Here is a 26,098-nt window from a genome sequence, read left to right on the forward strand (position 1 = left end):
TAATACCAGTAATCTGGGCAACACCACTGGGGTTCCAGAATCCTATATCATTTGCTGGAATCTGGAATCCCCTTCAAAAACCACAGAAATAATATCTCAGAGAGTTAACATATAGATTAGCCATTTACTGTAAGATGTATTTTCTAAGACTTGGCAAAATAAATGGATTCTAGAAAGATGACCTGCAACTATTCAATGTTCAGAGTGCTAACATCAAGTAAGGGGGGAACTCATTGATATGGGGGGGTTTTAGGAAATTGGTACATGTATGAATTTGTTTCCTATCACTGTAACTGAACCTTTTTTCTAACGTCAGTCCTGCATCAACTTATTTTTTCCGTATGCAGAAGCAGTGCAAACTTTATTTTCTCGGTAACTAATTTTTTAACCTGCAGTTCATAAATCTATCTCCATGTCACTAGTTCAAATATGTACCTATAAATAACTTGTATAATTGTTCAATGTAAGTAGCAATAAACAGCAGCTTACAATCCATTCTTCTGCTATTCAACTTTTGTGTACGAGAAATAACTGGTAAAAAATTTGGAGCTGACTCATGTTGGGAGTGCTGTACTGACTGATCCCTCTGAGTGCTATCAACTCCTTTCTAAGAGTTCTCATGAAAGGCATTGTGTTTTGTTGTCAAAAACAAAACTTGTATTTCTATTTCACTAAATTTGTTGTATTTTCATTGTTACATTATATGTTAGGAAATACTCGCTTTTCTAAATATTTATATAGAAATATATTAAGAAAATTGATTTTGAAAACTAGTTCATTGAATTCTATCATGCATTTCAATACCGATTCTATCAATTCCTATTGCAAATAAACCTAGAAATATGTTTTCCAGGTCTTTTATTACAACATAAACACTGTGTGCAATGAATCTTCATAAGATTTTGGAATGCTGGCAAAAAAGATAGGATTTGCTTACAAATGTTGAAGATATCCTCCACCTCTAAGGAATATGACAGAGTCAGATCTCCAAGTTTGCTGATCTCAGCACACTGTCAACAATTTCTTTATCTATCAATTGGAACAACTTTTTTTTTCTCAAGCCATTACAGGATCATTTTTTTCATCTCCTACCGTCAATTTTTTCAAAACATCACCCAACCCCAAAATCAAATGGTTCTCTCCTGACAGCAATAATTGCGATTGATGACATGTGTCCTCATTAGTGAATCACAAACCGGGAAAAAAACCTAGAAACAGATCAGTCTCCTATATAAAATAGTTTAGGTACACCATTGACACTGAACCAGATTATACTAATCTGCAGTTGGTAATGTATTGAAGATGGATGGAATCAGAGCTTGCGTGAATGTACAACTGTATCATTTCAACTGACCCATAAATCTGTTCAATGTACCAATGCGTGTGTATAAATAATTGAACAGCATTCAATAACAATGCTTAGAGATGTACAGAGTTCTCTAGAAGTGTCATTGTCACAGTTGTAAGACTAGTACTAATGATGGACTCCTACATGTACATGTACTGCTTTAAGGATAAGCAGTGATTCAATACCTGCCTAGGCCATTATTGATTCCATGCACACAACTCCTCTGGTGAAATGATTTGAAAAAATCCCCTAAAAAGTATGTCATCATGTTTTGATATGAACTCTGAAATTTAGCTTTACAGTATCACCACCATGTGACTTTGTGCAGTCGAAATATTTCAGTTTATCCTAATCTTCCTATTCTCATCTATCACTCTTGACTGTTTCTACAATTTCTTGGGATTTTTTTGTTTTATTTCATTTTTGGCTATGCAACTCCCAGCATGTCAATCCAAGCAGTGACACCAGTGTTCAAAGAAACTGACGCAAGTGAGGATTTCCAAGGGATGAAAATGTTTTCTACCATCAGTGGAGCAAGTTCATAAAAATTTTCCCTGGGAGTGACGAAAGCCGATTAGGTGTTAGTAATGAATAGCACTGATAGAAATCTTCTAGAATCACACCTGTGTCCATCTGATAGCATCACTTCATTTACTCTAAATACAGAATACAAGCTTCTCAATATACGTCATGAGCATTGTGGTTATTATCACCATAACATGTCACAGTTATTTTTACATATTGTAATTCCAAAATGCTTTCAGATTTCAGTTTAAGTCTATAGATTATAGTGTATCTTACATTTACTTTGCTCATAAATTAATAATCATGAACACCACAAGAATTTAATGGTAGTAATTACCAATATATCTGTTTGACTGTTTTTTTTCACAGGCCTTGTAATCTGTCTTTGGCATTATCCAGTTCTACTAATATATTTTCATATATCCGTGCCTAACTTGCAGGGCACTTAATGCCCTGGGAAGCATGTAAGACTACATTGGGTACCTGATGGCAGTTAGGGCAAGTGAACTCCTGATGCGAGGTCAAACGCAATTGTAGTCCCCCATATTCAGCACTTAATTCCATCATGACATGCCTTATTACCACTGAAAGGAGATGCAAAACTGCATGAAAGTGGCAATTTTATAGAGAAACGCCAAACCTCTCTCCCTTTATCTTTCAAAGCGGCACCAATGTCAAATTTCATTCATTTCAAGAGCCGCTCAGGACGCAAAATTTGGAAGACGCTGGGAAATAATCGACTGTCCCCATGGCAACAGGTCAGTCATTTGCATGACTGGGGCTACTCATAGATCTAATGGTCCGTTTCATGTCAATTCATATAAATTTCATTTGAACATTTTCAGTAAAATGTAATTGTATCATGACAGATAAAATCAAGTATGTATTACAGATATCAGGAATATACAGTACGGTAGTACACATGTAGCTATCATGTACAAGAAGCAACCTTCTATTTTTCCAAGCTAGCTAAAGAGAGTCCTTCCAAAGCTGCTACACAAACTCTTGACCATTATCTCAGGACACTAATCATACATATTGTACACATTCAGTTGTCACTTCTATTTAAAGATCTGTGCATGTAAATTTAGACTTGCAAAAAGAAGTAGAATAGAATCAATGCTGAGCTGAGAACTGTCATAAGGAATTATATCAAAAGTTCACAAGGGGTATCAGTAGAAAGTATCTTCACAGATCAAGTTTCATAGAAAATTTCAGCAGCAAGTGTTTTTTTTGTTTTTCTTTCACAGGTTGTCCTGAATATACAGATAAGACATTTACAAGTTACAGCTTCGGACTCGGATACCTTGTACTTGTTTGTCCCTGGCGTAGAAGAAAGAATTGAAATGGCGAACTTTTCTTTTGCAGGCCTTGAGTTTCAAAAGTTGACTCCATCATTGGTTGAAGAACGGTAAAAGTTTACAGTCAAGACACAATAAAGGGCCAATAGCTATAAATTTCAATAATTTTTGTGTTATTTTTATTTTGTATGTCTCCCACTATTTTGCTTTTCAACACAACATCTTGTGTAAAATGCAGTTATTGTTTACATTTGAATTCTAGTCCAGACCAGAGTTTACTTGTCAATAATAACAGCATAGTTTATATATGTACAGGCTGAGTTGACAAGCTGAATACTGTACATCTCAAAATGCTTAGGGGAGTAGAATAAGAATGAAGAAATTATGGTTGACTTCTATTCATCCCAATTCGCTGTAAACCAGTCCACACTCATGATTGACATTAATGGGTTTGGGCCAAACAATGGCTGTGAAAGGGGTAACATTATTGGATCTTAGAAAAGAGGGTGGTTGGGCTGCCAAAATTCAATTGTTTATGCGTTTTTGCACATTTCAAAATTAGATATTTTTTCATTTTGGGTGGCATGCATTCTTTATTGTTCTTTCTTAACTGCCCTCATGTGAACACTTTAATTTTCAAAGAGCAAAAAGGCTACAATTTTTTTCAGCAATCACACTACCAATTGTTTTTTTTTCCATTCTTGGCCATCACCACTGCTCTTCCAAGTTTCAATGGTCAAGCTCTAACTATTTGAATGGCATTACTATTCACTGCAGTCAATTTAAATTAACACCGGAAATACCAGCAACCAAATTATTGATCATTAAACAGCTATTAAAAGCCATATGGTTGAGCTACATGGTATATACTTAGCACATGAAGCAGCTTTGTCTCATCTTGTTAATACCACAGTCACTTTGTGCAGAGACCGTGGGTACGTGTTGGCTATGTAAATTTTGCCGATATTAGACATCAATGTCGTTAATGTTTCATCAAGGGCAAGTGTTCACCATCATCCTGACAAAAATCCTGTATTACTTTCGATACTTTCACAGTGAGACGGAAATTAAAGCACACAAATTCTGATTCACCTCCAAGCACAAAGACCCACAGGTCAATTGGTTGTCGCACACAAAATGCATTTCTGATGCACAAACTACAAACATTCACTACCGACACTTGTTTCAAGTTCACTCATAGACCTTCAGTCTATGGTTTACTCAATGGAAACGTTGTACATGTTTACCCACATAATGTACCATTATTGAAAATGATTGAATTACATCAGTGACAGATTGACTGGTGAAGATGAGGCTAACAGTATAAAATGCTGCAAGCAACTGAATCATCCACAAAATGGTGCACATTGTGTTTCTGCACAATAGGCTTACAGCTAAGGGAAATAGAATTCTGAATCCTAATGACTCATGGAAATACAAATGTGTAGGAAATCAGACATTATACTGTCACCTGAGAATGACTGTTTTTTTTCACTACATAGCACACCAAAATTTCCCAGTACTGAAATTTGGAAATTCCTCCACTCTCTTTCTGCACAGTCACGGACAATCTACAGGCATGATTTGTTCATATCATTTGTTCATGTCTCGTGCTACTTGCATTGTGTAGACATCACCCCAAAGGGCAATGAGATGACAATTTGAGGGCTGTTAATTTTTCAAATAGCAACAAAGAAAATGCATCCAAGCTTTAGAGATCATAAAGTGATGAACCATTATCTCAGCTGATGGAGGAAATATTGAAAAATTTGTATTTCAACAGCCATCAAATTACACTGTTCTCTTCGTTGTTGATTTCCATGTTGTGTAGATGCACACTAACAACTCATGCATACAATGTAAATACTGGGTAGACTAGCATGCAGCCACACCAACATGTAGGAATTATTTAACTGCAATGGAGGTGAAGTAAGTTATACATTTGTCTACACAAAAGACAATTTATGAAAATCAACAAATGACTACAAAGAAATACTAAGTAAATAAATAAATAAATAACTGAATGAATAACAACATAAATGGTAACTGATTTCAATGCACCTCCACCACCACCACCATCACCACAAACACCCCCATGCCTCAATAGAACCATTATTACACGTAAAGTGCAAGTTATACTTATAATATACCAGGCATGGATCTGTTAAATTAGGCTAAATGCAATGTACAGATACTGTCTCAGAGTATACGATTCAAAGATGTATCGAGAGGTAAAAGATAAATCAAGTAAAAAGCCGAAAATTCACGAGAAAAATATGAGATTTACCATGATTGATTGATAGAGGCCTGATCCTAGCAGATTTACTGCAAAATCTCAAGATGATAACGCCAGACAACCTGCATGTAATCTGCACAGACTGTACATGTTTGATTACTAGTTTGCATATGTACCGGTACGGCACTCTGTTGGACAAACCTATTATTTCTGTGTATGGAGAATGTCCATATTTATTGCTGGATTTTTTCCCCCCTCGGGTCGACATTTATTCCCTTTGAGTCTGTCTAGATCACTTAGCAATCTTGCTCCTATCAAAAATTTGACAATAGAATAATTATCTCCTATTTAAACATAATATTCTCAACTGATATTTTGTGTTCTTGATCAGATGAATAGTTGCGACGTACAGCAAAATGTCTGAAAGTGCACAATGCAATTCTATAATGTCAATGTAACCGATAGTAAAAGTGGATAAACACAACAGAAGCTATTATGGGTGATACGTCTACCTGTTTCCTTGTGAACTGAGTATCATGTAACAAGCTATCTACTGGTACTCTTAAGTACACCTGATAGTTTCCTGTCCTGCCATTTCCTCAAAACAAAGCTAACAAATTCAATATTTTCTGCCTAGTGATACAAATACTTGTGTGACTCCATAATAAAACTGCAACATAAAAGTAATCTTGAATGGAATGATGAAAACTATGCAGGCCATTCCAAGGATTTACTCAACATTCAGTTTGTTCCTATACAATACTGGATACAAAGCAGTTAATAGCCTAGGAAAATTTGCTGCCCACGAAAACTACTGTTGATGCCTGAGGCTTAGCTTCAGATAGAAACTGTAAAAAAGTCTATTTGAGAAGGTCCTAGATTATATCATGGTTCTGGACAGTTATGTACCGTTATATGTATGGTATATACATACATGTACAGCGATGATCAGTTTGAACTTTGGAATTTTCCTCAGACAAGAATCTACATTTTCAACTCTACCTACAACAGACCCATTCAAATAACAATATATCACCAGTCCAGTTAAGTGGTTGCCCGTTTTCTGAAATAAAATTATATCTGACAAATTTATTGTTGGAATTAAAGCTTGTGACAGTAATATGATCTGAGCTTCCCCTTATTTTGAACTGAACACTTGAAATTTACATGAATGTTGAAAACATTTGGTATGGATTATAATCCATCAAGCATTAACCCTATGAGTGCCAAAGTCAACTTTTGTTGCCTTGATAGAATATATTGCCAACAACTTTTTTCAGATGTAGACAATTTTTTTCAGAATTTTCCCAAAATTTTGGTCAAAAATTGTAGCAAATGAAAAGTTGTGGCCATTTGGTCCAAAACTACCGAAATAAAATGAAGAAAATTCATAAAAATTGGTAAAATGTTACACTGAAATTTTGGTAGGAAAAATTACAGCATTCAAAGGGTTAATTTACTCGCCAAACTTGAAAGACACAAACTATAGCATACCATAATGCTGTTGGTGTAATAATTAAGAAGATACCTGGTAGTTGTTGTGTGTAATTATGTGCTGTAAAGTTAAAACTGACAGCATAATCACAAATTCAATAATGTGACAACATCTAAAGACAATTATGTTGCCACACATTGTAATGATACAAACACTCTTCACTGAGCTAATATTGATGTAGTAGTATTAATGAAGCATGATGGATATTTCATTCAATGGTAAATTCAGCTGCTGGTTATCATCACAGATGTGGTTCTGCAACTCATGATATTCCAACCGCTGATTATTCCAGAAATCCTACTCTGCTCATTTCAGTCCTCTTCAAGTCAATCAGATTTCTACACATGTCCATGCTAGTTGATACACTTTTACTTTGCAATGCGATTGAAGCTGTAAGGTACTATGTTCTGGATTTTATGACACTACCTCTGATACATCACAATTGGCATGAAAGTTATTTTTGCCAGCGCCTTGATCGGTGCATGCTACAATTGTGAGAACAGTAATGTACATCCTGTTTGGAGAAGCAAAGCATTTATGGACGGTTACATTGACATTATTCTTGCATTGAATGTTACAGACAGGAAAGAAGCTGCCAAATTCAGCCAGTAAAAAGCTTTCGGTATTTCAACTGAGTTTGTGTTTCATTGATCCCCATTGACTGTAAGCATTACAGATTAACCAGGGGGAGTGGGGCATGAAATATCTTGGGTCTCCGTCCCAAAATGACTGGGCTGCGGAAAACCAATGTCAAATCATCAGGGAACCATCTATTTCCATACTCAGCAGTGGCAGGTTAATCAGAAGATGGCTGCGTGATAAAAATCGAAAGTTGAATTGATCTCCTCTGTGTTTGCTCAGAAGTCTGTGTTCAGGGTCTTTTATGCCTTCAAGACACTCTGAAAACACTTTAAGTTGCATACTTTGAATGAAGTACTAAGGTTATACGCTATAGATGTGGCATGACCTTGCATTTTCTAGTGTACAAGCCAACTGTACAATTGTATATCTACATGTACTTGATCTCTACATTGCAAAGTGGACTTCTTATTATTTAGCATTTAAATGTGCATTATTTGTAACCTTAACGGTAGCACGTTTTACTTTAGCAGTGAGACCATTAACAGTCATTGCATGGACTTCATGAAATAAAATCAAAATTATGGGATGTAGTTGTGAGATTGATGTGTTTATATATTTAAATGAATTCTACCTGCAATATTAACAATTTGCATCGTTCGGCATTGGGACTGAACTTCTCAATGACCAGAATTTATTAAGGAAAAAGTTAATAATGCTCAATATTTTTTTATGAAATTGCAATTCTAACTTTCCAGCAAATCCCACTGAATTTGATATCTGTTCAATGCCAATCAAGTCTAAATATTTTTTGAAATATCAAAATTACACATAAGTTATTTAGCTATTTAAAATTGTAATATTTCAAAGTTTTTTGAGAATAAATTCTCATGGAGTCACAAGAGACTTTCAAGTAAATTCAAATTGATAAAACTGGGATCCATTATAAAAAGTGCACCATACCTGCCACATAACCACATCTAAATCTGAACTTGGAAGTATGTTTAAACAGTTTAGTCCGCAAAAAGCACCTCATCAATTTTGTGTGAGATGTGTTTTTCAGTGGATATAATATTAAAGATTTAACACTTATTTTTAATTTTAAAAAATTATTACTAAAATCTATATCATATCTTCTCAATTTTTAAATGTGTTGGGAAAAAATTTGCAGTTAGCTATAGAGACTGCATACTTGTCTTTCTAGTGTGCAGGTCTATGAGTTATGAGGATGTATTATGTACTGGTACACAGTTAGACTTGGTTCAAGTCTGTGATTTGTAAATGTGTGAGTGGGGTAGAGGCAATGATTTGTGTTCTGTTTTCATGTGAAACGCATGAGTGCGGTGAACGCTATACAGGGGAGTTTCTCCCGGAATCACAAGTGAATCCGGCAGAAACTAACTCACTACAGCGCAAACTCAAAGGTAATGCATTCAGTCACTAGGAAAACCTGGCCTGGGCTGCCAAATTCAACATAGGTTCATATGAAATAGGAGAGACACAAGAAAAACTAGTACAAATGATTTTAGTTTTTAGAAATTAACTGACTTGAACCAAGTCTAGTATACAGTAAGCGCCAACATTACAAGTCATTATCATTTGATATATGCACTATCAAACGGAGTAGTTACTCAAACATTTTTGCTGAAATGAATACAAATATTACTAGGCAAGATATGCCCTTGAAAAAAAACTATTCAGGGATTTTGAAGAAAACTATTGGTGAAAAAATCCCTGTCTGCTAACATTAAACTGGGATAAATCAATTTTTTGGGGAACAAGGACAATTGTCAAAAAAGGGGGAGGGCACTTCTGCAAAGTAGGCAACATGTCTGGAGGCATTTGATTGTACCGAAATAGATCATATTTATTGATTATTTACTTGATTTATTTCATTTACACTTGTTACCAGTTTGAGTGTCCTCGAAGTTGACATTTTATAAACAAAATTGTCGTGTGATCGTAAGATTAAGTCAAACAAACATGTGTGCACTGGATCCCGGTGAAAGAAATGACAGGTCTGAAATAACGTTGACTTCTGCATTCGAACTGTCATCAACGATTATTGTATGGAAGTCGCAGTACCGATAATTGTCATTACCTTAGCTATGCACACTGACCCATGTTAAATTATGCAGAGGCAACTTCCTGATCATTTGCCTTTTGACAGATCAGCTTTGGTTTCTGAGCGCACGAGTACACAGGCCTGGGTGTTCCTGGCGCTGGAGATCATCGATACTTAACTTTCCACTAGCAAATGCGTAAAAGCATAGGTATACTATTTGTTTGTCTGTATTTAATTGTTTCGGTGAGAAGCCGTGTATCAGTTTATGGGTTTGCGTATACGTGTACACGACGCACAGAGGACACAGGTCACTTGGGTCACTCACTAGAGACAATTGGTATCTGCATGTATTATTTGGCTCTGTGTGATTCATATATGCTCACTGGTTCGGGTTTAAGGTTCAACATAAGGGCAATAATGGAATTCATTCCTACCTCCATGGGGTAAGGAACAACATCGTGTTGACACGCTGCACTGGAAACTGATTGAACTATAAGTCACGCGATGGTGTGCAGTAGTACCCGTACCTTTTATATTATTTGTTCGCTGCTACGCGAGTGGCGGGTTTTGCATCACAACGCTGGTAAAGGACAGTGATACTGTCTGTGGGTCCTTAGCATGTAGCTACCTCCATGATCGCCATGGTCTTAGCATGGAGGCAGAACGGAGTAAACTTGTGAATTATTAAGTCAAACATTACGAGTAAGGAGTTTCATGACAGTACTAGCGAATACACACCAAGATCCTATGTTTACTACACACATAGTGTTGAGCACACTGACATAGTCGCGGTCGAAGAACCGATGAACAACTCAATATTTTCAGACAAATCGCACGTAACTTCTACTAGCACTTACCATATCAACCGGGATCGTAATCCAAACAGTCGGCAGATTTTACGTGATTAATTTTCGTCATAAATGACCGACTTGTAACTATTTTCGATAGTATAACTATGATACCGGCAACGCATTACGGGATGTAGAGCCACACACACGCACTCATCCATTTTGAAATCACCCGAATACGTTTTTCGCATGGAGATAAGGATTCTAAAGACCCTTTAGCTCAATCAATAAACAATCGATAGTATGGCAATAGAAAGCAAGCGCCAGAATCATAACCAGGGTCGGATCACCATCCTGATGACCTTTCGTAAAATAGCCGTTCCGGGCACTCTTGCCCGTGGTTCGACACTAGGCGAGGGCCCCTGTACCCGGCCCTGTACACGTACAGCTCGCCGTGTGTCGAACCACAAGTGACTGTTTTTGAGGGCACACAAACCTCTTCAAAGACGGAATTTCTCCGTCATTTGTTTTCTTACCAGAGATAATAGGTTCTCCCCCGGGGGTTCTCCTCCCTGTCCGTACTTTTCTATCGTACCTTTGTTTCAAGGCTTGTACACCTATTGCTCAAGAGATAATATGTAAACTTTTTAATGCTGCTTCAGATTCTAGTCACTTTCCATCTGCCAAGGCGCAAGGTATTATAACTCAAAAGGTGACAAAAATTGCGCTTGAAATTACAGAGGGGTAACTCTGCTTCCAATCATGGGAATTTTTTTCCGCAGTATCCTTGACAAGAGACTTCACATATGGCTTGGGCAGGCTGGTTGTAGGAAAACATACCGAACTTCAGACAACACATTTATTTTATACACTATTATTTCCAAGTAAGCTTACTTGGCACACAGATTAGGCCCTATATATATATAGCATTCATTGACTTTGAGAAAGCGTTTGACAGAACTGATCATTACTGTATGTTTTATGAGCTTCTTCAGTGTGGAGTTTCTTGTAAATTTTGTAGAGTTGTTCCATCTATGTATAGCAATGTAAAATCATGAGTCAGAACCCGTCAGGTATTACTGATTTCTTTGATTGCAGCTTTGATGTACAACAGAGATCAGTTTTGTCACCTCTTTTCTTCATACTTTTTGTAAACGATATTCAGATACTCACCAGTATTCTAGTTTCGAAATTGGTCTTTAAGAATTTTGTATTTGCTTTCCAAGTTGCTTACGACTTTACTCTGATCAGTAGCCCTCAAATATAGAATGCAGTGCTTGTTTGATCAATTGTATCTTTGTTTCTCAAAGTGGAAACTTACTCTCAATACCAGTAAAATCAAAGTTAAAGTTTTTTGGGGGTGGTCTTAGAAGGTATGAACACTGGTCGTACAATAGCCTGTTGTTGTAACTTCTTTTACAGCTATCTTGGCATTGTCCTTTCCTGAACCGGTAGTTGGTTTCAAGCGCGAAAAACCCTTAGTAAACAAGCTAACAAAGCCTTGCATGGTCTGATTGTCTTTTGAAATTTGGTCCAATGCCTGTTACTATTTCCTTGAAAATATTTGATCGCAAAATACTTCCCATTTTGCTTTATGGTGCTGAAATCTGGGACTTTCACCATGCTCCAGACAATAAGATGCTGCGCCATGTACTTCAACTATACAGCAACACATCAATTACTGCTATGAGAGGGGAATTGGGTAGACTAACATTGACAGTAAATATTTATTGTAAAATCATAAATTATTGGTTAAGAATTCCGAAAATGGATAGAAATAGAATTGTATACCAGTGTTATGAATTTCAAAAACGCAATGTTGATGTAAATCGGCACGCGTACGACTCATGGGCCTGGGGGATAAAAGGCTTGTTGCATGCAGAGTTATGGATTTGGTGAAGTCTGGGAACAACTAGGGGGTTGGCAATGAAACCGTGTTTTTTTTGCTTTTCAAATAAAGATGTAGTGATATCAATGCACAGCGCTGGCCGAATGATATTAACAATAGAACAATTAACTTAATCTTTATTCGACCTTTAAAAAAGAGCTGGCATTAGAACCGTACTTGACCTGTATAGATAACCCTGTTTTCAGTCATGCTCTTTGTAGTTTTACATCATCACACACTCTGGAGAAGATTGAGATAGGTCGTTAGAACAATATATCAAGACCAGATAGACTATGTGAGTGTGTAGTTTGCAGGCAGTAGTACAATTTTCTACTAATATGTCCAATGTATAATGACTTGAGAGTTAAATACATTTCTGTCTACATTTTAAGCCTCTTGTAATGTACAAATTCAAGATACTTCTTTCATCATAAAACACTGTCACATTGAGGAAACTGAGTAAATGTATTTTTCTAGCAACAAAACGCAGGAGAGAACTTACCATCGATGCGTAAAACTAAGCGTAGAGCTGTTCTTGCTAACGCTTACTTACTCGTATAGATATGTTGTTTTTCCCTTTTTGTGGATGCAATTATTGCACTGACTAGCGATCTGTAATCAATACAATTGTTACTGTTTGCACATATTGGCCGGAGGCCATGTAAGTACTGAATTAAATTGAATTGAAAAATTGAATATCGTGTCTTGCCTTTGAAATACTTTTCGTATGACATTATTGAGAACAATTGTGTGGTGGCATTCTATAATTGGTGTGACCACGGTCACTGACCGTGGAGTGGCCTTATTCAAAGCATAGTCATGTGCATCGATTCATTAGATATAGGTTATCCAACCATAGTCACTTCAGATATCGGTTATCCAACCATAGTCACTTCGCTGTATTTGCTAATAGTTCAGAGAATGTTTGTCCGGACGTTTAACGACGGTTCGACCTCGATGACTTTAGGTGTTTCTCAATAATTTTGCCGTCTGGTGGAGGGGTAAGAGCAAGGGTCCAGTAATGTTTTTAGAAAAGATCGCTATTGAAAAGTCACAAAAATATTAGTGTTCGCGGTACAGCCAGAAATGAAGTTAACTTCTAAGATGGCTCCTAAATTTTTCCTGTGATTCATGTAACCATGGAGGTTAAAAAAATTCAGTCAACTTTGGCAGCCAGATGTAGTCTTCATTCTCTTCGGCCGTCACACACAACGTTTAACGTTTAACGGCATTTGTAAGCATATTCCTGGAGCATGTATCCTTTTCCATTTCTCAACGTTATTTGCAATGTTTACCTAATGTTGGCATTTGTTTTACATCGAAGTATTTATCAACTTCAACCAAAGACTGCAGAAGCGGTCTCGCTTCTACTGCCTATGCTTTTACAACCAACTTGCTTGCAGAGAAAAATATGACGAGCAACCTGCTTTCGAGAATTATTTCACACTGTTATGCTGCATATACTTTGAATGGAATCATAACAAAAGCCGAATACCCTTGTATTACCATCGATTTGCATTTACTGCGTTTCCAAACTGAATACAGTAACGCAAGCGTTAATATAGTTGTAAAATTTCATTGGTACATGAATGTTGTACAAAGTACACGTGGTAAGGTAGTTATTTTCATGGTAACATATTGTTACTCAAACTAGATGTATTGCAAAATGAAGCCAACATACCACATGTAACATTGTGTATAAAAGACAAAATGTTTTATGAATGAAAGTAGAACTATTATCCTGTGAGTAATATTTCAGCAAACACATGTGTTATGAGTGGCATTCATCGCACATGTTGCTTTAACTTCATTAAGTCGTGCTTATACATTGCTGCGGTCCGTTAAGGTAGTATGCGGCTCGAAAGTGAAAGACTTAAGATTTTTCTCAAACTTTCCCTAGGGAATCTTTCAACCATTCTCTTTCAAAATCAAGAATAAAAATCGGGGGTCACCGGGTATATTTTGGTACTAGAGAAACAAATAACCCAACATTTATCGATATTTAAAATTCAAAATGGCCGCCATCTCTGTGTTAACTCTGTGGAGAAAAATAACTTTTTCTAAATTCGAAAAACACAGTTGGCAAAAAGTTTTCTTACACCAAGAGCTTTAAAATGAACCCTCACAAGTGGTAGATCAGAAAAGAATTGAACAATTTTGCGAGTCCTAATATCTGTCCCCGAGGCGCGTTCTACTTTAAAACTGTAAAAGCACTTGAAATAAAATATGGTATCTTTTGTGTACATATTGTATCAGCTAAGTTATCTAGCATTTAATTCATATTGCTAAAAAAAGTTGGTGGCTAGTGCTTCTATTTGCGATGTATCTTCAAGCTTAGCATCAGCCACAAATGCCAAATTAAAGTGACTGTGATCACATTTCGTTTAGCCAAGTCAAAAATAAAAGATAAAAAATTCTGCCTACCTGACCTATTTCCAAAATGCACAGTACATGAGACATGCAATAATTTTGACTTACATTTAAAGCAGTGCACGAACCAACCACTCCTTTTGAGCCTTATCTGCAAGTCATTTTCTTGAAATTAAACAGCAATATCTGAACTCATCGAGGTTTTAGCTTGTAAATATTTGTTTGGTAACATCAGAGCACTTTTACGCATGTTGAATTCTGAAAGGCTCAATTGTTCAGCGAATATATTTGTTTGAATTTGTCGTGTTTGCTTAAAAATTGGTTAACTATAGACAGTGGAGGCGAGACTGCTTCAAAAGTAACATTTTGAACTGCACATGAGCGACAAGCGCCTTCGTTCAGATACAAAACTATGGTATTTGTGACAACCTTTAATCGAATGAAAAGGTTAAAATACTTCAACTGTCTCTCCCTTACTCAGAAGACATTAATCAAATGAAAAACGTTAAAACTACTTAAAATGCAGCAATTTGTCTCTTGGAGCTGAAAAGGGATCGTCGTCGGTAATGATTTCCACAAAAGAAGGGATTAACAACATTTACTAACAATAAATCACTCTTGTCGACTGAGATTTCAAGCGGGTGATAAGGAACCTATAAAATCTGGGTTCGCAGATGATAAAATGAAAAGGTCGTTTTTGGCCTCGGAACAATGGGATCTGCTTATCATAACTTGTTATACCAACAAGCCAAACATAAATACACGAATGCCCATAGACACACAGAGACGCACACTGGCATACACACATGTACACACAGAAGTGACAGAGCGCCACCACACTATGAACAGTATGACGGCAAAAACTTAAGTGAAAGAAGGGAAACCCGAGACCAGTCCCGGTAATTGCACTATCCGGGCAAAGTGGGTGTGCGTGTGCCCATTTTCTGATAAAATGTATACGCCCCTTTTTCTATGGGTGCCCATTTCATTCATCAAGGCCTTTAGACGTCAAGAAAATGTATGGGTACAATTTCAAGAAGGTGAAAACTGTGAAAGGTTAGAATTCATTTAATTTCTTAAGTTCACACATCTATTCACCTAGATTGCGCAAAAACGGGGTTTCGTTAAACATGGTTTGTTTTCTGGCCTCATTGTTTTCTAACATGTTTGCCGAAATGTGCGTTTCCTTAACAAATGTCTGATCTCTTAACGAAGCGCCCTGCCATTGCTGCCAGGCACTGCCAGGCAGAAACAACAAAGAAAGAAAATACCTACTAAACACCCGATATGAATCAAATTTGTTGTTGTTTTGCGTGACTAGTACTGTCTCTTTATTTCATATGCATTTTCCTTTATGAAACTACAGATATTTCCAAATGAATGGTTCGCCAGTCCACGATGCTGCCTCACATGTAATTTCCATTAAACTGTCCCGTAGGAGTTTTGGCACGTTACTGTTAATAATTTGAAAAGTGTTGTCAGCAAATGTAGATTTAGTTTGGTCACACCCTCGATGATTAATAATATCGTTCCTTAATTGGAGTTAAGAAGTATGTCATATTTTTATCTTCAGTGTGATCTGTAATGATTTGCTGATAATCTGAAAAGATGCAGCGACTGTAGATATTGTCAATGGGTCATAATAACAAATAAATAGACCCAAAGCAGAGAGAATAAATAAATTAATGACTGGTATTCTTCTTGAAAGATTTGTAAAGTTGTAGTTCCTCTGACTAAGGGTTTAGAGACCGTCAAACACTTCCTTCAGCTTGATCAGATCATGCTTTGGTGTGAAAACTATACACATCTTAGCCGAACAAATATCTCTCCATAACATGACAACTTCTACACTATACCTTTTCATTGAAACAGATTTTAGAGTCGAGATGCTTAAGTGATAACTTCACTCAACCTCTGTTAACTCTTAAATACTGTTTCTACAGATATATGTACGTTACTGTATTAAAATTATGTAAGCCAATCTTTTTTATGTATTACAAGTTATGAATAAAAAATCGTACTTCACTAGCCGCCGCTGTCGTCTTGAGCAGTCAAGATTATAATAGCATCTTATGAGCTTGTTTACTTTTATTACCAGTAAATGGGTAACAGTAGTTCGACATTGCCTTTGATGCATGATGTAGAATAGAGTCAAGCATCAAATGATTATGAGATAACATCTTTTCTGATGTTTACCAGTAAACAGCAGTTATCGTTTCAAAACACGTTTCCTGCAATTTGCCTCCGAGATCCATGAATGTGAAATAATGACATATCTTGATCATATTATGCGATAAATTTCGACCAGATGTTTGTTTCCCAGTACTACCTGACTGATTCTCTTGCGTTGTAACTTCGTGACATTGGGAAGTTGGTACATAAAGTAAATGTGCGTCGTCATTCTAGGGATTTATTCATCAACTTGACTTTTATGATTCACCATAGATGATCGACTTGACGTTTTCTGAAGCTATTTTGCATCCTCCCCTCCCTCCAAGCGGCGAAGCTGGGGAAAGGGGAACCATCAAATACTCTCAAAGTGTGATCAACGAAAGTGGAAACCACACTTCTTAACGAAAATTATAAGAAGGAACGTGTTGACATTCGCTAATTTGTAAATTGTCGATTAATTCGACCAGAAGAAAATAATAACAAAAAAGCTCAGTACGGGAAATCAAACACATTTGTCAAACTTCATACAATTATGAAAATATTCTGGTAGGCCTATAACTTTACGTCGTCGTCAGCTAAGAGTGTTTCTAGAAATCGGAAGGTGTTATTTTCTGCACTTTGCGATTTGTTGTTGCTAATATTTTGTATAAACACTCTATAGGTTTGAAAATAATGTAATTTGATTTTTGTAAAACCGTTCGCGATGCGTCTTGATCAAATACAGAACTGAATTATTGCGTAATCGCAACTTCGCAGACTGATTCAAAGGCGAGCTTCTCCAAGCCCCGACCTACATGACTTTGTACTGCGTCAGGTGATTTTGAGTTTTCCAGTATTCTTTAAGTAAGAACAGGTAGTATCTGTCGAGATCATTTACTATCTAAAGAAGCTTTAGAGTCCAATATCTTTGAAAGGCATTCAAGCAAAATGGGTCACGAAAAGACTAAGTTACTATCACTACTTGAAGACGTCTACGGACGTAATCCATCACACCGTTAGGGCTGTTATTAGCAATAGGCACCATCGACTCTCTCCCTCCCCCTTGCCAGTTTACGAGTATCACGACCTGCTTTCAGTTTCTCCTACTGTCCACATCGACGTCTAATGAGAATGATCATTTTCATGAAAATAAGAATCGGCAGAATTGACGCATTCAGCTTCAGAGGCATGCCTTACCGTAATTTATCAGTCAGATCAGTACTTAATTTGTTTCTCTAGTGTTGTCAAGTAATCAGCAACAGTCAGCAAGGAAGAAAATCTGTCTTTCCTATTTGAGTCATGGAAATCATTGCTGAATCAAAACCAGTTACAGGTGCCTTCTCATCATTTCCGTAAGTCTAACAGCATCAAACTTCTAAGAATTAAGATATCACACAAGTTTCTTGATAATTTCATTTATTTAATAAGTCGATAAAGTATAGTCTAAGAGAAAACAATTAAATACGTTCATTTGTAAGTCTGATCTTGGACTTCAATATCAGAGAATACTGCTTTTCCCAATTTTTAGGAATGACTTGGATGTTTACTGACAGGGTCCATAATGTCCCACGGATTATAAATTTGGGTAAATGTACGCAACTTTTGATGTTTTCATTCATTTGGTTTCAGATTAGTAGTCCCAGTTTCCTCTTTTCCCGAAGAAAGCAGGTTGAATTACAAAGTATCAGCCATGTGGATTGTAGTACACTGTATAAAATAGGTGCAGTCATTGTTTAATATAATCCAGCCATCAACAACACCGAACATCACACACAGTGAAAGTTCAATACTATACATTCTGACATAATTTTGAAAGCAGAACAAAAATTGTATGTTTACAAACAATTAAAATAATAGATTAAACGCCAAGTCACAACCAGTGACGCTTTAAATCGCAAGAAATAGAATTTTTTTGTTCTCATAGGGGTGCATTTCTCTATGGCATCTTTCACAGTAAACAAAAGTACTAAGTTCATGGGCTATCGCACTCCCCTTCTGTAAAGGCTGTTTTTGTAGATACGTTTAGTACTACTATCTGTCCTGTGCACTGGAAAATGCCAAATTCATAATGTTGTAATGTTTTGTTATTGGCATCAGGTCATAAATCAAGCAGGGAGATTAAAAGATGAACAAAAACTCCTGTTCCAATCTGTTTGAGACACAAAAAACAAATCAGCTGAGAAAAGTATCATCATCACGAATGTCTGGTCTACAAAAGAAATGCAAACCAAAGGCTGTATACAATTTATCTTGCCTTATACACAAGGTTTGTTATGGAAGATTTTTAAGTTACAGATAAAGTACAGAGGTACCATGTCTGAATGATTAACTTCAGCCTAATGCAACATTCGCACCACGTCCAACTTAGATCATTCACTCGTGTAGTTCAAGTAAACTTATACTCAACATCCTGCACTCAACAATGTAAATGAAAAAGAATCAAATTTTGACCCCAACTTGACAGAAATGTTGACTGGACAGGGGCATTCGGCCTTGCTGTGATAATGATCAATCAGAATGCCTTGAAAAAACATTTAAGATATTTCAGAATATTGAAAACCCTAGTTTACAATAAATTTAGAAAGACTGTATTATCTTTATGAATTGTCGAGAAGAGAAGAGAAGTTAAAACTACACTGAAGTATGCTTTATGAAGCAATCGGTTCAGAACGTTCATAGATGATTCAACCTGCCAAGTTGCAGCGCCCTCAAGAGGCCGCGGTGAGTTCTACACAGAAGCAAAGCTGCCAGGCTGTTCACCACTGTAATTTTTGTCACGGACAAGTTTACCGCTATCAAAACGAAGATACAATCACTATGTCTATCTGAACACTGGAAGAATATTCCTTCTATCTGTAAAAGATTAAACCCAAGCAGACCTGTCCAATTCTAGTTACTACCATTCTAATTTCCATACAACTAACTAGATCAATAAATGGGTATACATTTTTACACCTTCAACAGAAGGAATATTCACATGCAAAAATAGTCATATTCAAAAGATCTCAAGTAGTACAGTTTTACTGTGCAGTAAAATTAACTTATTGTACATTTTAAACATTTGACAATTTCTATCCAAAAAGAAAATATTCATATTTAAACATCAACAAACAAAATTTAAAAGTAAACTATATTTGGAACAATCTTCTACAAGTATAGGATGGTACTTTCTGAAAAATAAAGACAGTTTTTGTTCGTTTTTTATGCAACCTGCCTTGTTATCCCACAGTATATTCAACTAACATATCTACCTAAAATGCAAACCCAAATTCCTGAGGTGTTAAAAGTTGTTTTACTGCCAAGCAGCTAGGCACATGGTGACTTCCTATCCTCCAACCTCAAAACAACCCACAGAGATACACACATGCATCAACCACTCAAACTCCCACAGGCATGTAATCACACGCAAGCACACTCATACATACATACGTAACACACGCGCGCACACACACACACAGTGTCAGGGGTCATACATCACATGATATAAAAAGGTGATGTGCTGTTCTCAAACAACAAATCACTTCATATGAAGTGTAGCCTGCCACAGTGAAACACATCAGACACAGCAAGTAATGGACTTGAAGAGTGGCTTCACCAGAACTAAACATCTACCTTGCTCTTTGAAAGTTTCAAAGTTACTACCTGCTACTTGACGGACAAGGAAACTGATCTTTGACAGATTGGAACATGGTAACACAGTGTATGAAAATTTTACACTTCTAATGAATGCATTCATAGTTTGTAACATGGATACATTACTGTAATACTCCCCATCATCAAAATTTAAAATTAACATCACTACCATTCAAAAACATTCAAAGTTCAATGACCAGAAATGACAAGTGATCCTGTGACTTGCATGAGCAGAATGTATCTGTGACACATGAACTTGGACTCGTTGCTATAATGACATTGGTCATGGAAATGTTACAACTATTGAAATGAATAGGAATGTGTTTTCATCTACTTCAATAGCAGACATTGATATTAAGTAGTACAATTCAACCTGAAATCGTATAAAATATGATAACTAATGTACTGATGATTACTTTATCTTAAAATTGAATCGCACAGTTCATCATGTCACGATTCAAAATCTCTTTACATTTTTAAATATATTATGAAATTATTTACACAAACACTTAATAGTTGTGAATATATCACTGCACACAAGCTTAACTATATGCGATACAATGTGCGTACTATGTGACAATGTTTCACTGTAAAAATAACAGCTGTTGAACGGTGTGATGTCGTGTACAGTACCAAGAAGGAGTGTAACAACTAGCAGTACAGCACACTCTAGCAGTGTGGCACTGAGAGTATATATGTTCCACTGTAAACAGCCCCTCATACCTATTTTGGCATGCAAGTGTTGTACTCACTCGGTGGATCCTCACAACATTTGAATGCCTGGCTTCAAAGTGGAAAAAAAGCCTGAACCCAAATAAGTAGCTATCAACATTGTACGGAAGTGTGCTTTGCGTTAGTTTTACAAGGAAATGTAATGGTATTTATTGCAGGATTGTTTTGGCATAGTTTTAAAGTATCATTACAAAATCCAGAATCTCCAATGATGGATATTTGGCATTGCACAAAAACAGTAACATTGCTCTTTGCAAATTGCAATAACCGAAATTTTTTAGAATCATAGAATATAGGCTCTCAAATCAAAAAGTCAAAGGGAAACTACAGTAGAACCTTATAGCTTTCTATAAACACCAAGTAACTAAGAATATCTATAGTCATGACAAGGTCAATAAATGACCATGTACTGCTCTGTGGTGGGATTTACAAAGCAATTCAAATCAATCATGTTTTATCATCTGTATTTTGAGTATGTTACCTACCTAGTAACAATATCTGGTTTGTTTTTCATTAACAAATTAAAAAGGAGACAGCTGTACCATGGTATATGCTGTAGGGGACAAATCCCAGGGTGCAATGGGGCACTTGGATGTGAATTTGATACAGATGTACCCTGGGTAGTTCACATTACAAAGCTTTGACTATGCAATTATCTCTTCCAGGGAGTCAAAAGTCTACATTTTTGGTCAGCTACCAATGTAAAAGCTGTACATTTTCTGCAAAACGATGAGTCAAAAGTTCCTGTGAGTGGTCAGAGGTCATGCTAGAGTCAAAACCTGATACACAGGTGAAAATTTTACTCGAAGTTCCTTGGTCAAAAAGTCAACAGAGGCAAAAAAAGGGAAGGGTCACAATTGTGTGTGTACATCATTCTAATGGGAGTGAAAATTACCCAAGCAAAATCATTTCTGAACCCAACATCATCATCAAATCAACGGCCGTCAATTATCAAGTACTTTGCAATTTATACATTGCTGAACAAAGATTCTCCTTTTCAACATTTTTTAATCGCAAAATTTCTTTCCTATCAGGTTTCACTCTCTAGGAAGCCATACTATTTAAGATGAGAAGAATGCTACAAACACCATGAAAATAGCTGAATCCATACTTCATCATGCTTTGATGGATATGTATCCAGCAACATGTAATTTGACCGAATACCTAAAATATACCGTCAAAATCAGCTGTTTACTTCTCCACCTTTCTGAAGTACCAATATCCATGTATCTATCGGGACAATCAAAAATAATAGTTCAAACCCTAGGGGTGAGGTTCAAAAAGCTTAAAAAAGGACAGAATTAGGAAACATTTTGAATCCAAATTTCCTTGTCTTTGAAACTTTGATATATCTGAACTAACTATTCACATGCAATCAAATTTATTTTTACGGATGTTTTAGAACCCTAGATCTCCATTTCGGCATGTAACACTTGCAAAATAGATCATCCATTGATTTTCATTGAATAAGAAATTTTCAATGACTTACTAATGTACATCACGTCCTCAGTACAGTTGAACATAGTTTCTTTGTTATTTACAGAATACATGTATTTACAGTATCTTTAAATATTAGAACCTGATGGCTGAAATTTGTAATTTGTGAGTGTTTTTCATATTGGACAGTACCCTACGTCTGATGAGTTTGCTGACGTGTATCGGTGTATAAGAAATGTGACTGGCACAGGAAATCTACAAACACTCACAGTAAGGTTCAACTTGGACATAAAAACATGCAGAAGGCCTATGATACCATTACACTGTATTCTGCTATGACCTTCAGCAGTTGCACCGTTCCATTTAGGTCTGCAGTTCCTGGTGATCAATGATATGCAAGGACCCACTGCTTTATGCGAAAAAAACTGGGAATAAAAAGTGTTACACATAATTTCCATGAAGTCCTCCTTCACAAGAGGAAAGACAATATGAACAGTACCCCGCATTCAAATTTGGTGACATAAGGCATAAAACAATTTCTCTAATTCTCAAAAGACATACATATTACTTTGATCACGGTGCTTTATCTAAATGTATATATATTGGACTGTGAAACACTGCAATCTCTGTGACTCATGAAGCACAGCCTCCTTGTTATAAGTAATCATCATGCTGATCAAGAAATATCAAATTGAAACTGTAACCAGTAATTTAAGTTATTAAAGTACATCACTGCTAAAGCATAGATGGAAATATGTGAAAGAAGCCAATTTTGTTGGACTACCTGCAGATCCATTGCCAGATTGTCTCTGATTGCTCAATTTCTACATATTTATTGTTGGACCAAAACGTGAATTTGTCTCACAGGCATGTAAATTCTATGAGGAGAGTAGGTCAGCCTAATTTTGTATCTGATTTCTACTTCTATAAGAAATAAAAAATATACCATAAACATCTGATGAACATACAAAAATTACTGGTCATGACATTGTTTTGCATATTTCATCTAATTTTTTTTGGTAAAACTTAGGCATGTGCATTTAAATGGTTTCTAAAAATATCCTGATGTTCTTTCTTTCTAAAAGGACACATAAGAGTATTGAATGTCCCTGAATACTGGTTGCAAATTATTGCCTGCCTATTACTTGAAAACCACCAAAAGTTCAATGAGTATCCACCCTACTGCAAAACACAAAGTACTGTTTCAACGTGCACTGAAGTACCCTTTTCTGAATCTAGAGGTTTTTGCTTTGGCTGGTTCAACACTCTCACCACCATGGTTTGGCCTAATCCCATTGTATTCTATGGCGAAGTTGGACCTCTGAACAGGGAAATAGGGGTGGGAGGGTTAAACATGTGTTATGGCTACCATTCCCATGTATGATTGCCTTGGTATACTAAATGACACCTTCAGTACACCCTACGCTTATCTCTCTCACATATAAACCTATTCATTGACAATCTGTCTGATTGCTCATTAGACATGTATATTACAGCATTTTATCAAATCTGCATTTCTTTTTCTGAAATGTAGCCATTTTGTTAAACATAACTATACACGGATAACAAGCCTTGGTGATAAGTGTGCTACATTTGTTGCAAAAAGATTAAATTTAGCAGCTGACAACACTTCTATTTGACACTCTGTGCATATTTGAATTGAAAGAGTTCATGTTAGCCAGTGTTATCTCTCAATGGATTATTTTTGGATATGACAACCCTTCAATGGTTTCCATTGGTTTGATCAATTTTAGTTTGGTTTCAAAAACCAGCAGAGAAACGAATTAGCAAAGGTTTCATATTATCGTTACTTGTATTGAATTGAATGCAATGTCTGATAGCAGTCACTGTCGAAGTTCAAAATCATTAGTTCTTCAAACCCTTTGCCATCACAAAACGGTTTAACCCCAGTGTTTTCTAGGGCACATTTGGACCTGTGCACACAGATTTGGGTGGTGACAGAGTTCAGAGTTATGTGTATAAATTCAGTATGTGTGAAAAGGGTCAGTGGTTCAGTAATTTGCGCTTTCCTAAATATTTCACACACATAACATCGGTCTTCAAAAATCTGGTAGGGTGTCCATAAGGTAATGATAAATGATATGTTGTTTTTTTCATCTTCTGGTGATTTGTTTGATAAAGAAAGTTTTCACAAAATCCCTGGCTGACCTAACGCCATTCAAAAAACCCCCATCTACACACACCTATATTGCAGGTCATATACATTTGTAAATGTAAATTCAATTTTCAACTGAAATTCCAGGTATTTACACACCAACAGTAAGTCCATCAATGACCGTTATCTTATAATTTTCTAGGTTATGTTTGACTCCCTCGACTCTAAAATGTCTGAGGAAAAATTCTAGACAGCTCAAGCCTTTTGGTTGACACCAGACTATTCACACAATTATAGCACCAGTTATAGTGGGCTTGTCTCTGATAAATTTGTGTTTCACACATGTTCAGCCGATTAACTTTTTGTAATTTTCACAACAGAAAAAATTCACCTATCATTACAGCTACTATCCCCCTGCAACAGATGTGTCAAGAATGAATGTGCTTTGATTGTCTGTGGGCTTTATAGCAGTTTATTGCTGTGTTAGAGGATGCAATGTCTAATCTCATAACTTTGCATTTGAAGTATTATTTGACACATCATTTGTAAATTCATCCACGATATCTTCCGAGTTGTCCTCATCCTCGTCTACACTGTCTAGGTAGTCTCCGTCAGAGATGTTCAGACCTTTATAATTGCTCATGGTGACCTTGCCATATGACTTGCTGCTCCAGCAGCACCAGCCGTGACTCCGTGCTTGCAGACAACCGAAGATGATGAAGAATATGGAGACAGCAGCGAGACAGAGCATTATAGCCAGTACGTAGTAGCCCGTTGTTCCCTTGGCGATGAATGAAAGCTGCTGGATGAAGACACACGTGGTGTCCCGCTTGTGGTAGAAGAAGTGACAACTGAGGCATCGGTTAGGACCTTTCCCAGAGCAAGTCCTGCATGTACGATCACACGGCACGCATTGATAATCAGAAATGGTGTTGTTCACAGGCTTGGTTGCGACATAGAATCCCATAGGACAGTCCATATCTGTGTCTGATATGGTCTCATTGACAGCACGATAGCTTTGCAGTGGGTCTACATCTGTTCCATACAATACCAACTTCCAATCTTTCAACATGCCTGTATACATGGGAAATGAAAAAAAGACTTTTGAGAATAATCAAGCCACAGGACATGGTTCATTGAGTTAACATTCTCTATCATTTTCGGTATCAGATGTGAGATATAAAAATTTCAGAAAATCAAGATGTAATTGCAGTTTCTCTTACATAAAAAGATGTTCACTTGTCAATTAAGTTATACACAAACACAACTGATGGTTAGGGATTTCTTCCCATGGTGCAATATGTCTGTCCACTGTGTTCAAATGAAAAGCTTAAAACATAACTCACAACAGTGATGAAACACACTGTAACTCACTCTACACACTCTAACTGGTATCTTACTCTTTGAATGCAACAATAATTAGTGCTTGTCTGA

The 26,098-nt window shown here is 36.5% G+C and overlaps 2 protein-coding genes across 4 annotated transcripts in view; both read right to left on the reverse strand.

The window, feature by feature from the left end:
* Positions 1-10,577, reverse strand: part of LOC139122003 (transient receptor potential cation channel subfamily M member 3-like) — a 60,115-nt gene extending 49,538 nt beyond the window's left edge. Inside the window, exon 1 of one of the 2 annotated variants that reach the window (XM_070687341.1) lies at positions 10,407-10,577. In XM_070687341.1, coding sequence (XP_070543442.1) covers positions 10,407-10,409 — 3 coding nt within the window. In that variant the 5' untranslated portion in view covers positions 10,410-10,577. The remainder of the gene's footprint in view (positions 1-10,406) is intronic. The other variant, XM_070687340.1, reaches the window with a different exon arrangement.
* A 7,568-nt stretch (positions 10,578-18,145) lies between these two features.
* The window catches only part of LOC139122004 (furin-1-like), a 31,625-nt gene continuing 23,672 nt past the window's right edge, over positions 18,146-26,098 (reverse strand). For both annotated transcript variants that reach the window (XM_070687343.1, XM_070687344.1), the window contains exon 12: positions 18,146-25,738. In XM_070687343.1, the coding sequence (XP_070543444.1) occupies positions 25,170-25,738 (569 nt within the window). In that variant the 3' untranslated portion in view covers positions 18,146-25,169. The remainder of the gene's footprint in view (positions 25,739-26,098) is intronic.

Source organism: Ptychodera flava, chromosome 21 (genome assembly GCF_041260155.1).
Source record: "Ptychodera flava strain L36383 chromosome 21, AS_Pfla_20210202, whole genome shotgun sequence".
Classification (NCBI taxonomy): Eukaryota; Metazoa; Hemichordata; class Enteropneusta; family Ptychoderidae; genus Ptychodera; species Ptychodera flava.